At 35.6% G+C, this 13,996-nt stretch overlaps 1 protein-coding gene across 1 annotated transcript; it reads right to left on the minus strand.

Moving 5' to 3' along the window:
• Nucleotides 1–11,268: 11,268 nt before the first annotated feature.
• LOC142357418 (MFS-type transporter SLC18B1-like) lies at nt 11,269–12,317 on the minus strand (the record flags this gene model as incomplete). The annotated part of the gene is made up of 1 exon (XM_075409057.1): nt 11,269–12,317. A coding segment is annotated over one exon (896 nt), but the record flags the coding sequence as incomplete, so codon positions are not given.
• Nucleotides 12,318–13,996: the final 1,679 nt, after the last annotated feature.

Genomic DNA, 13,996 nt, shown 5'->3' on the forward strand with positions numbered 1-13,996 from the left:
AACACAAACGTGAGCGTATACTGGTATTTTTTAAAACTAAAAAACTCTTGATAATGAAACAAAACAAAACAGACAGAACATCCCAAACTTTCAAGTATTTTTCCAAAAAAAAAAGGAATTGGTATAAGAACGAAAAGATAGCCTCTAATGCAAATAACTCAGTTGAGCAAAAAAAACGCCGCTTTAGATTGATGAGATCGTTCATTATTAAGAAAACAATTCCAGACGAACAACAAAATCAAACAACAATAACAACAAACATTAACTACATCCAAAACGTTGTGTCCATTTTCTTTAGAAAAAATTTATTAACAATTCAAAATAGCGTCAGATAAAACTGAAACTAATTAAATTAACTTTAATTCAGTAGAAAAGATATGGGATCAATCCATAATAAGGATCGGTCACAATTAGACAAAAAAAAGAAAAAAACAGCAAAAAATTTGGCTTATTTTTTAAAAACAATTGGTTTCTAAGTAGTGAAACCATTAGATAGCAATTGAAAACATCCAACATGTTTATGTTCACATACACTTCTGTTGCAGGGCATCAAGACCTGTCTTTAATCAATTTTTTATGCGGTTACAAAAATAGGTAAAAAACTTCTGTATTTTCCGAAAACATTTATTTTAAAATCATGAAAGCGATCAGCAACAAATAGAAATACTTAAATAGGTCTGTTCGTTCGTGCAAAAGAAGCAATTGAGACCTGTAAGTTTTCCGAAAACGTCTCAAGTCTACAAAACGAACGGCAAATATAGACAACAAACAAATTAGTTTACTTTTTTTGCGAAAAACCCGTGTCGCAGCGAGCAAAATCATAACGATTTCTTTAAAGAAATTGAAAAGTCTTTATACTTTTATCCTGCAGTGAAAACTGCTGTGTCATTCGTGACCTGTAAGTAACAAGACTTAGTGACAAACTGAGAAAAAAGAACATGAATGCGAAGTTAAAATGTTTTTTTTTTTAAAACAATTGTTATCAAAACCATCAGCTAACTACTCAAATCAGAATATTGGCTCATTCATTCCTCCAAAAACGCCAATAAGAGTTATCATTAACCAGGAAATTTCATACGTCTAAAAAGACGATGTAAAATCTATAGTTAAAGACAAATATGAAAAGTTCAGTTACACTCTTCGCGAAAGGGGTGTCGAAACCATTAAAACCAAAATCTATGCCTTTAAAGCCTTTTTTAAGTTCAATGGTGCCTTATTTTGAAAACTAATAGTGTAAAATGTGAACTGTCAAACAGATGATATTGTGACAAAACGAGAAAGAATCGTGAAAAAGGGCCATTGCCTAGGAATCGAAAACAAATTGTGAAAACTAGTTTAATCAACGCCAGAAAACCATACCTTAATGCTTAAAACCACAAAAGAGATCGAGTTTTAATTGAAAATGAATAGGAGGAAGAAGAAGCAATCTGTTTTTGCTGACACTAAGCTACAAGTTGTCAAATTAAATGAAAAATAGTGGCAAAAGTTTCAAAAAGCCTTTATTTACTTAAAAATCCAACAAGTTTAAAAGTCAAAACAACCACAATTATTCCGGTAAATATACTCGGTACATTAATTGAGAAAAACTTAGGAAGTCAATTAGACCTATCAACAATTAGCTTCAATTCGAATTGTTCTGTTCTTTAATTAGCATTAAAAAAATCGAGTTTTTTTCATTAGGAACACTCAATTTTTTCGAATGTTTTAGGTCTAGATAATTGGTTAGATGAAAGATCATTAATAAATGCTGTTTTTTGATAATCATAGAGAAAAGTTAGCAAAAATGACAAAATTTTAATTACGGACTACTCTCAATGGAAGTGAAAGTAGGAATATTTTTTTTGTAGTTTAAAACAATGTGTTAGTTGTTTTTGTTTGTGTACTTCCGGCAAATTTAATCAAATTGGACCAAAGAAGCTAATTTCGAGCAATTTTTGATGAAAAAGTTCTAGTTTTTGGAATACTTAGCCACAATTTTAGCCAAAAGAAAGAAATCAAAATAGTCAACAAGACTTATTGTCTCCATAATTAAAATTAAGAGTGTTATTGTTAACAATTTTTACATATTTACATATTTTAACAAAATTGACGAACTTTTAGGCAAAAATTCCGGAAAATATGAATTAAAAAAACGCAAATTAGTCTAATATTAACAAAAATTTAAACCACAATAACCAAGAGACTCGGATAGAACCAATTGGCAAGCCTCCATTATACTGAAAAGCAAAACCAACAACATTGTTGTCATAAAGATTTACAAATCTCAGCAAAATTGACAAAAATTTAGTCAAAAAATCCGTAAAAAGTGAATAAAAACAACGGATTTCCGTCTACTAGTCACAAAAAATGAAACGTCAATAACTCTCTGTAAGAAACAAAAATAAAAAAACCTTCTCAATTACATATTATACGCTGAACGGGCTGATTAATGAAACCACTGACAACTCTCTACGATGAATATATCGATCGCTGAAAATTGTCTGAACAAAAAAACGCATTTGAGCATATATTTCCTCCCCCCACAAGAGTGAGCGGAACAGTAATTTACCTTTGTTTTTCAGTTTTCTTGTTTGTGTCCCGACTTTTTTTTTTTAAAAAAGAAACACTGTAATTCTCCTTATAGCTGTAAATATTTCAGTCATAGTAAAATGTACAGAGATAGGCAGTGTAGAATATTAATAATTATAATCAAAGAACACTAATAGTTAATAAAAACTAAAAAATCGACCAAAGAGAGAAATTGCTTGTAATGGCGGGGAGGAACGACAGTAACGTAATTTCAATACAATACAGATAAAAATTTAATTGAACTTTAAATGTTTCCAAGTCACTTAATTATGTTGGTTTTTTTTGGGTCCTTCTTGTATTCATTAAGAAGAAATTGCCTATATTTCTTCTTTGCAAGACTGTATGACATTAACAATTAATTTTTTGGAAAGGAATTGTGCTGCAGAATACTTCTCTTAATATTTCCGTTTTCTAGCAAATTGCATTTTGAAATTGTCTGGGTAAAAATTTCTTTAGTTCGCTCGTGTATATAAAAACTCGCTGTTTCTAATTGCAAATCTGAGCCTAAAAACGCAGGCTTCTTTTTATTCATGGTGCTATGACCGTAAGTGGCAGCCTTGCAATCAAAAAGCAGCTAAAAAAACAGTATACCAAAATTGATTTTAAGATCTGAGGATGAGTCGAATTTTGTCTGTGAAAACAAGCTTTGATGATCCAATTCAACTGCTTTTATAGTGTTTATTATGAGATTTTGAATGATTGTTGCGACTACTACAGAGGAATATCAAACATGACTGAGAAGAAAAGAGTTCCAAATGATTTTTTAAACAGTGGGAAAAATGTTCCTGAGTGAATATATGCATTTAATGCCCTGGGCCATTTTTGACAATAGATATTTGAGATGGTTTGGGTTTTCCAAGAGCCAGAAGCGCTTTAAGACATTCAAACTTAGTAACAAACCTAAAGGAAAAGATGTTTTTTGCCTCACCATGGGCAGGTCTACAGTATAATTCCTACTTTCAAAAAATATTTCTAATTTACCAAATTTTTCAAATTTTTCAAGAAAGTTGGCTATTTTAAATTTTTCTGTAATAATTTCATGAAAGAGTCTTTAAAGAGTATACTCTAGTTGTCATTTTCACAGAGTTTCTTACTTCAATGATCAATTCCCTTTTCGAGCGCTCTGAGGTCGAGCTTTCAATTAAATGATAATAAAATTTCTCAAAATAATTTTCATAGCCAGCGCTCAATTCGGCTTTCAATTTAAAAAACTCGAGGAAAGATTTTAAATTGAGGTTTTGTTCTCTAAGCAGATTTTAGATACGTGTGCTTTTTGATAGAATCGATTGGCAAGGGAAAACCGCGATTTGTTTTTTCTTATAAAATTTGTTTTGATTGGCGCACCAAGGAGTAATTGCTGTTCAAGCTTTTGCTCAAATGAGCGTAGCATTTCACTTTGAACTGCAGAACTGTAACATTTTTCCCAATTTAATTGATTGATAGATTGTTTAAAGTCTTTTGGGCAGTAATTCGTTTTATATTATTTTTTTTTATTACTAACTTTGTTCTTGCTAAGTTTTGTGGCAAAACTAATTAATTGAGTAAAATGATCTGTTTGTATTGGTGAGGCAAAAATTTTACTATAAAGAAAATGGTGACAAATTTCACTATATAAGTTAGTTCAATTCATCCTTAATTCTAGTTGCTTGATGCTTATTAGTCACAATTAGATCATACGGTTGAATGATCATACGATCATACGGTTTCTAAATTCTGTGTTTCTTTGTATTTCAAATAGTTGATATTTTAGTCTCCCATCATAATTATTTTTTTATCAGGAATTGCTCTATCAGTAGATCTAGAAGACTGCTCTATAATTCTTGGTAAAGAAGGTTTTTTGGATTATAGGAATTTTTTTAGGTAAGTTTTTTAATCTTTGTTCAAGTTATTTCGACCCACCACAGAGTATAAAAAAGAGTACGTTTGAAAGCTAGTTCAACGTGTAGTTTTAGGTTAGGTTTCCTAGGAACAATTAACATTACACCTCCCCCCCCCCCCCCCCCCCCCCCCGTTGAACTCGTTGAACTCACCCGATCATTGCGAAAAACAAGACAGTTAGTTTTGTTCGGGTTTATCAAATCATTGTCAATCTTTGTATCTAGACGTGATTCAGATAGACCATAGATGCAATTAGCGCCAATATCATTCAATAGGCTTTTTGACTGAAGTTTTTTTCTTGTTATGCTCCGTACGTTTAAATGAAGAAATTTTAAATTGTCTGAATAAGTTTGGCAATCAAGGAATATTTCTTTCAATGATTTAATTGGCGCAGGGTTGGTTTCAATATCTCCGGACCTCAAAAGAAATAGCCGGATACTAATAATGTAAACCAAATAAATAAGTAAAATAAGACAAAAAAATCCTAGTGATATTAAAGCCTGCTTCTTGCTCCTGGACTTGGACTCTGACAAAATTTGAGTAGGAATTGTCGCTGAGTTAAATGACGTGGGAAAAGAGGTAGTCACTTGAGAATTCAACAACAATACTCCTGAAAAATTAAACATGTTTTAGGGAACTTAGGGAACCAATTTGTTCCTTAAGTTTTAGGGAATCAATTTTTTTCGGGAACCAATGTGCTTTGTTCTCCGATGGAAAGGTAGTCAAATGTCAGCAACCCCCACAATTGTTCGAATGGGTCACGATATTACTGGGGACTGTAAATTTTAAAAGTGTAAATGAGGAGTACGAAGGTCATGAATAAAGTCATAATTGTCATTTTGTTAAGATTCTATACTGTGTTTCATTAGAACAGGGGTCAGGGGTCATCAGCCGGTATTTGATACGGGTAAAATGTTGCACAACTAGACTTTATTACCTGACGTCGTCATTGACTGGAGCTGAAATCTTTTCTTCCAGATCGAAGGGAAAATAAAAAAGAAAATAGTCTTTTAAGAAAAAAAACATCGAAATTTGCATGTTAATTCAAAAATTGTCGTTATGTTTTTGAAAAGAATTTGGTTCGATCTGTGAAGAGACCTTTACTTTAGCTCTGACTCAAAATAATCTGGCAGATGAAAAGAGTTTGTCTAAAATTTAACCATAGTCCTCGATGGATTAGTTAAGATCAGTATTTACTCTCGTTTACTGTATAAGTCTTTTCATGAAGTCTAGAACCCAATTATGTAATAAATCACCTGAATAATTGCGCAAAATTAGACGCTATCACGTTTTATATGTAAATGAAATAGAGAATACATCGTTATTGCCTGAAGGCTCTTGTTTTTTTTTCATTCCTAGAAATGTAGAATACTTACAGTTTACTATTAATACAACAGTATGTATATTGTTTAATAACTATTTAATGTGCGATTGAGTTTTCCTATCAGAGTTTCCCCAAAATCTAAGCACTGACGGGTCCCAGAATCATCATTGAAAACTAAAACACTTTCATACATAGCAAGAAGTACTGAATTGGAGAACACTCATGTTGTGCTCCTTTCTTATGTTTTAGTTAAAAATAAATAACAACAAAACGCGCACTAATACATTTGCACAATAGGCGCCCATGTAATGTTGTTTCTGTTTTCACGGAGGAAGTATTGTGTGCTCAAAAAATTTCAATAAAAGAAAATAAAAAGTGAAGCAACATTTTTAAGAGCCAAACCAGGTCTCTTACTAACTTCGGCACCATAAATATCAAAGAGCAAAAATGAAATAAATTATGCTGAAAAATTAGGTGGCAATGTAGCGTACAGAGGAAGTAAGAAAATTACTTGCTTAACATGATAAATGCTTAACATTTTGATAGAAACTGAAAAATAGGGAAACACCTTGACATTAAGAGCCATTAATCCTGATAAAAAACATCTTTTTACAAATCAATGATGAGCTATATGCATTTTTTAGAAGCTAATTTTTTTTTAAAAAAAGGTAGAAAAGTTGTAACCCATGCAAATTAATTGAGGATTTATGTCTTCTATATAGTTTGTTCCCACAAATTGGCTTACTATTGCGTACTTTTCTGATCAAAGTAATTTTAGTTCAAAAACACTTCTAGCAGTGCCAGTTTTCTGCGTCAAAACCGCAGTGTCGAGATCTTTGAGCCAAGCGACTTCTGCTTCTGAGAAATTGTGTGATTATAAATCGCTTCTGCGATGCTAGAATAAGATACAGAAAGCAGGAATTGGTTTTGGTTAAGGGAGTTAAAAGACGTTGCGCTGAAACATGATTTAAGTTCGAGAGTAATACCAAAAAATATTAGGATGTTCGTGAAAATCAAAACTGAACCTTACTTTGTTAACTTCTGACAGAACAATGTCCTTGATGAAGCATTGCGGAAGGATTGATGACTTTAATGAAGCACTGTTGCTTTTGTCTATAATCGGAATCAGCGTTATCAGGTAGTCTCCAGGTTTTCTCTTACTTCGCAAAACCAAATGAATTTAAGGTTCACTTTAAGAAGCACTTCTGTATGCAGTTGTTTAGAGAAAGTAACAGGCACGTTTTGCATTGTTGAACTTTGAAATCTAGACAAGAGATCACACCAGTAACACGTTCATTTCTTCACTTCAGGCCCTCATTTTGTGCAGCTCAAAAATAATGGTTACGTGACTCTGCTTGAAATCACTGAAAACTTTTGGCGTTTATCAAGAACCGCGAAGCAGTTCGAGATAAACTGTCAGAATTTCGAAGTGACTTCTGCAGAGTCACGTAACCATTTTAAAACAAGCACTGTGCAAGTACAGTCGGAAACTTGCGGAAGTGATTTTCACCGACTACGCAATGAAAATATGAGTTGTCTTTCAATTGATGAAAAAACGAATCACTTTCGCAGACAAATGGCTCTTTTTTTCCAAAGCACTATAGGAACAAAACAATTTCTCAATTTCGTTGTTCTTTGATTTTTCTGCTTGATATAAAAAAGAGCCAAATGTCCCTGAAAAAGAATCACTATGATGATTCCATTCTTGCATAGACAACATGTGACAAGATTCTATGGTTGGAGAATTTGTGGAAACGATGGACTCATATTAAAAAAGAGAAGACCCAGATTTTTTTGGGACATCTATGGATATGATTTTCGCTAGGAGTCTTGACTTAGCCGACCATTACATTTGTCAATTCATACAAGGATTTTTATCTTTTTCTCCATCCCCGAGGAATTATTTTTCCGTTTTTGCAAGCGCCCCCCCCATCAGTACTCTCATCCTCCTGTAAACCAGAAACAGCAAAATCATCATCACATTAAAAAAAATCCAAAAATAAAATCATGTTTGGGGAAAAAATTATATGCACCAACAAGCAGTGGCAAAAGTGGAAAAACACCTCCTCAAGTAATTCGAACAGTTAAAGGGGAAGAATATCACTCAAGCACTTTCTACAATATTGCAATGACGATTCAAATATATATCAATGAACGGGTCGATAGCACAATCAAAATAATGGAGGAAAATGATTTTCATGGTTTTCGTAAACCTCTTGACAAAAAATGAAAAACGTAACATTAAGTGGCCACCGTACTACTCCAAGACAGGCAGAATTTATTACTGCACAAATGGAACAAGAATGATGGGCAAAATTGTTCTTGAATGGAGTGAACCAAAAAATTATTAGGAATTGTTTATTTCTTAGTTGGTAAGCACTTTGCTCTCAGAAGTCATCGAGAACACCATGATTTCAGCCATGGAATATGTTTTCATTTACTGGAGCTGTATTTAATAATTGTACAACTAATTTTAAATAAAGAACGCTTCTCAGATTCTTTTGGAGTCAATTTTTAAAAATTTCAACTTCTGGCTAAGTATATAGGAACTTCTGGCATTTCAACTTCTGGCACTCGCGACTTTCGGCATTGTGAAACTTGCACGCGCGTGTTTTAATTGCGATTACTGGAGAGCCAGCAAATCATGAGAATGTTCAGCCCTTCCTTTTTGGTTTTTGTAGTGATTTCTTGGTGGAATTGAGTTCTTGATTTGGTCAAACTTGCCGGACGGGGTATGGGCCCAGGATGTTTTGCTTACAGAAATAGCGTATACCAAAAAGTTTGGCCGAGGTCACTTCTCGGATTTCAACTATCAGAATTTTTTTGAAATTTTGGGATTTGGCGTACAAACAATTACTCTCCAAGCACATATGACGTTTTGACTCGAAACGAATGAAACAATCCTTTCTTTTTTGGCACTTTTAATGAAAAAGTTGGTTGCAAGTTGGTAGGTTGGTATGCGGCCTAGGTAATGCGAACGTTAGAACGTTTACAAAAACAATTGTATGTAATAGTTTATGCTGATTAGGTCGATGCAGTAATCATAATAGCTTAATTTGTTAAATAAATTGTGTGTTTTTTTCGAACCTGCGCGTTTCAGAAATGTCAGGCGAAGTGGTAAGTTTTGAGCACGTTGCATTTCGTTCACTTCAGCCTAATTTTTAGGCTCATCTCATGCGGCATGTGAGCTTTTTGAAATGAAAGCAAATATTACTTTGCTCAAGCAATCGATCAAGTCAAGCAATTGCAGCGTAGCGAAAACAGCAGCCGACTATTAGCATATAGATTCAGGTTGTTATCCATGAAACAGAAGTTTTTGTTACCTTGTTCAAATCTAAGGCATTCGTAACAGTAGTTTTTTTAGCGTCGGAAAGCAAAACGAGATGCTTGACCAAAACGAGATGCGTACTTCTGCTACTTTTAAACAACTCCGGGACTTTTCGAGGACTTGTCTTCGATAGAAGAGTCCCTACAGAAGACGATGAACACACAACTACTCACAGTTTATTACGTTTCCAAGTGCCGTGATGTAGGCATCCCAGTAACCAACCCCCCCCCCCCCCCCCCCCCGGCGCTCCATAAACCGGTGTCCTCGGGCGGTGTTTAGGCAACTGATGCAAATTGTCCTATTGTCGGTAGAGTGGGGAACAGAATCCATTAGTAATTCTCAAAGCTGACTTTTTTGAAATTTGTAACCCAGGCGGGACTTTTGGCCCTGGGAGCACTTGCGCCCCCTGGATGTGAATTTGGGCTTTTGAAATCTACCAGCTTATGACTAGGGACAACTGCTTCGCAACCACCTCTGATCCAACGTCACACTTACGACTTTCAGAGTTTGAACCGGTCAACAACCACTCACTACTGATCGGGGTTTGACCCTCATAAAATTCTCATGGTTCTCAAGGTCCTCGGCAAAAATTTGACCCCTTTTGTGAAAATTTTTAATGTCAGTTTTCTGTTGTATCAGCATTGATTTGCTCATTTGCCGACCGCTTGAATTGTTTAAAGGATTTTGTGAAGAGGCCTGCAGCCATTGCGTGAGATGTTCTGCCTACGATACGGAATGAGTTGACAAAATGTTACTTACACTTATGCTCTCCCGGACCTTGCTCACAGTGAGTTTCAGCGCTGTAGCATTGACTTTCATGCTACAGCTGTCCCCCCCCAGCATATTCTTTCCTATTCTAGCTCCCCCCCCCCCCAGCTTAGTCCCCCCCCCGCTTATTCTTTCCTATTTTAGCCCCCCCCCCAGCTTAGTGGTCAGGTAACCCCCCCCATCATGGTAATTATTTCATTTAATTTGATCTATTTATTTCAGGCGTTCACCTCCCGATGTTGGAAGTTATTCTCTGCGACCTTCCGTTCACGTTACTGAACCTACATGAGCTTTATTCACACCAGCCATCCTTCGGACATTGATGTCGGGAGAAGAGTATAGAGTTCGGAGACGGAGGTCGGAGGAGCCGCAATTCAAGGAGCAGCAATTCAAGGAGCCGCAATTCAAGGAGCCGCTATTCAAGGAGCCGCAATTCAAGGAGCCGCAATTCAAGGAGCCGCAATTCAAATGGCCGCAGTTCAAATTAATCAAATGCATGAGACAAAAACTATAACTCAAAAGCATAGTTATAACCATAGTTTCAGAGCCTGTTAATAGAATTCTTACGCAGAACAAGTTCTGCAATCTGATACAAATTCATGTATATTGAAAACGCATGTATTTTTAATTATGATCAAAACAGATAGCGAGAGAGAGAGCGAGAGAGAGAGAGAGAGAGAGAGAGAGAGAGAGAGAGACGCGAGATAATTGGCTCTTGAGCAAATAGAAGCGCGAAAGCGCGGGTAATTATGTACGCTATGCGCATATCAAAACCAGGCGGCATTTTAATATGCCCATAACCAGGGCAGACAGAATTTGTTTATGCCCAGAGCGCAAACCGAATTAACAAATTCATGTTCAGACGAAAGTCAGTTGATGACTCATCTTGTCTTACTAAAATCATACTAAACAGTGAAATCTCGGACCTGAACATAGTAATGGCCCGCCTAAAAACCATTATGATTTTTTTTCTGGTCCAGTACTGAATCTCTCTGGCGATGCGCTCCGGGCTTTTTTGTGATTCTGGCTGTTGTTTTCACAGTTAGTAGAGCAACCCCTTTCTCATCAGGAGGCCAACGCCGATACTATTAAGGTGTTCATTGCACAAAATCCCTTATCCCTGTGGCGACAGCAAGTGCTTCCTAATTCACCTGGGAGATACTAGCTCTTATTTATGAGCTCATATCTAAGCTTATATAAGCATTTTTTCGCTCATGCGTTTTTCGTTATTCGATTTTCGTTTTGGGGTTTGATTCGGGGCATAAAATTAAAAGCAATTACCTTTTAAGTTTTTTTTCAGAGGGTGGTTGTGAGTAATTGAATTTTCGTGTTAGTATTTATATAATTTATAATGTTACTTGCAATCTTAGCCGAACTTGAAAGTCATATTAGAAAAGCAATATTTGATCGCATAATAGTAATATGGTTAAATTCCAATAAAGTATCACGTAATTTTTTCTCAACAAATCAATGGCTATCATCATGAGAGACTTCTCAGCTAACATAAGTAACAGTTTGCAGCAATTATTTTTGTTGATTTGTTTACTCTATTTGTTTATCCACCAATCGTTCCGGTCATTTGGGAATTAGCTGGAGCGCCTGTCCATAATCGGTTCTGAACACTTTCGCTGTCCAACATCCTGTGGCTTTCCAGCTCATATTCTGGATGATTTTTGATGGAATATTTCCTCAAAATCAACAAATTCTTCTTGCAACTAACAAACAAAGCGCATAGAAACGTGATTAAAACCACACCAAATTGCAATAAACAACTGTTGTAGAACCCATATAAATCTAGGAAAAATCCTCCAGTAACTAAGGGCCCAAATTTTCTCCCGATTGCGAAACAGGCGTTGAGCCAAGAAGCCGCAACTAGTTTCACATTTTGCTGGTCTTTGAACCCAATATCATAAGCCAGCATTTCAAAGATCAAAGATGCTGGAACAAAAGATCCGGATATAGTCAAACCTTGAACCCCTAGCCAGATCATTAGCCAAAATCGGGTTTCTAAAACTGGAAAAACCGCTGGCGCGTACAGAAGTAGAAAACTTAAAGCAGAGGTAAAAATGCTGATTAGGTATATTCGCCCCGCAAACCCCTTTTCGACTAAAGGGCCTAGGGTTACGAGGGCTAATGCGTACATAAAAGCGAAGGGTAGGAAATAATAACCCGAAATTCCCCCGCCGATGTCGAAATTATCTTCCAAATATGGGCCTATAGAGACATCGAAAAACCCGAAACCCATCGATTGCATAACAAGAGGTATGCTTGCACACTGTACATAAGGTCGAGTTATGTAATAGAAGAATGTTAGACCAGGGTCCTTTTCGGATATGCTTTGTCGGTTCAGTTGAAGGGTTATTGATTGAGATTCGGGGTTCGGTTTCGGTATGAGGATGAAGCAAATTAGACTTAACAGAATCTGAAAGGCGCCGAGGACGAAAAACGGGGCTGTACAGGGAAAAAGTGCTTCCTTAATAATAAGGAAAAGGTTGACAATATCGGAAAATGTATTTGCAGTGACTCTTAAATTGATAATTCTAAACGGCTATTGTGTGGTTGATTAGAATTATCAATTTAATAGTTACTGCAATTAAAATTGTTGATCCCCCAAATTAATCGTTTTCAAGTTGTTGACGACAGTATAAGCTAGAGCAAGGTGTCAGAAGTATCGAATTAGTGTGGTGTTTAGCTGACAAGCAAACATGTGAAATTTAGCCATCAGCTTAATTCTGATTGGTCGACAATTGTGTTTGCTCAAAATATCACTAGTTTGCCCAACCATTAAAATTGCGTTGGGGTCGGGTTGTCGGCTAAAATTCTCATTTTTTGGATGTCAGCTATAAGTAGTAACAAACCTATACACCTGAACTCACTTTTTGGCTCTTTTTACCCAAACATGTTCGATCATGCGCGCGGATGGAAAGTTCTTGGCAATTATTCCCTGTATGTTAGGATTCTTGCCTGAATATGTAATAGACTTACCTTAACTCCATTATTTTAAGTAGACAGGTAGTAACAAACCTATACACCTGAACTCACTTTTTGGCTCTTTTTACCCAAACATGTTCGATCATGCGCGCGGATGAAAAGTTCTTGGCAATTATTCCCTGTATGTTAGGATTGTTGCCTGAATATGTAACAGACTTACCTTAACTCCATTATTTTAAGTAGACAGGTACCTTCTTTGTTTATAAGGAGTAATTACAGAAGCTGGTAAACTGTAGAGAAAACTGTTCTTACGCACGGTAAGGGAGCAATTGACTATGGGGGTATCGTGCAATGGGGGTAATGGAGTGGAAATCCCATAAAGATTATAGGGTATTGCTTTTGCATGAGAGTAATAGGTTTTAGCGGTTACATGTAGAGACGCTACTTGGTAAATTCCAGAAGTTGAAAATTACATTCCACTTATTGCATGGAGATAATAGGGTATAGTTTTACCTTGCGGATAAAACACGTAGAACTGATTTTCTGCAAGCAAATAAAAGAGCAAAGATTTGAATCAGGAGAGAAGAAAACAGAATTGCATTTGGCTAATAAGGTAAACAAAGTTTGACATGGGGAAAAAGGGTGTAGATTGCAGCCTTTGCAATTAAGTAATGGGGTGAAGATTTGATTGGGTTTAATAGGGTAAAACATTGCATACTATTTAGCCGAACAAAATTGCCGTTGGGATAGTAAGATATAGGTTTGACTGTCGGCAAGATAAGGATAAGATTTGGAAAAAAAATATTAGGATTCAGATTTGCATAGGGATAAAAAGATATAGAATTGTCTTGTTTAGAATGTGGTATAGCTTTGAATAACTACGATATAATATATACAGGAAATAATTTTGAATATCTGCACGCTCGTAACATGGTGAAGATTAGTACCAAGATTGCTTGGTTTAGTATTTTATGGAGACAAAAGGGGGTATAGATTCGAATATTTGCACACAAGTAAAAAAAAGGAAGTGATGATTTGATTCTTGATGAAAGCTTGTAGTATCAAACAATAATTTTAGAGTAAATTTTGCCAGGCAGATAGTATTGTATATAATGGATTATATGCAATTGGGGGGGGGGACAAAAAGGTTGAAGATTTGAATCTGAATACTAGGGTATAGTACTGAGTGGAGGTTAAAG

The sequence above is a fragment of the Convolutriloba macropyga genome, unplaced genomic scaffold, assembly GCF_964194025.1.
Source record: "Convolutriloba macropyga unplaced genomic scaffold, txConMacr16.3 SCAFFOLD_791, whole genome shotgun sequence".
Lineage (NCBI taxonomy): Eukaryota > Metazoa > Xenacoelomorpha > Acoela > Convolutidae > Convolutriloba > Convolutriloba macropyga.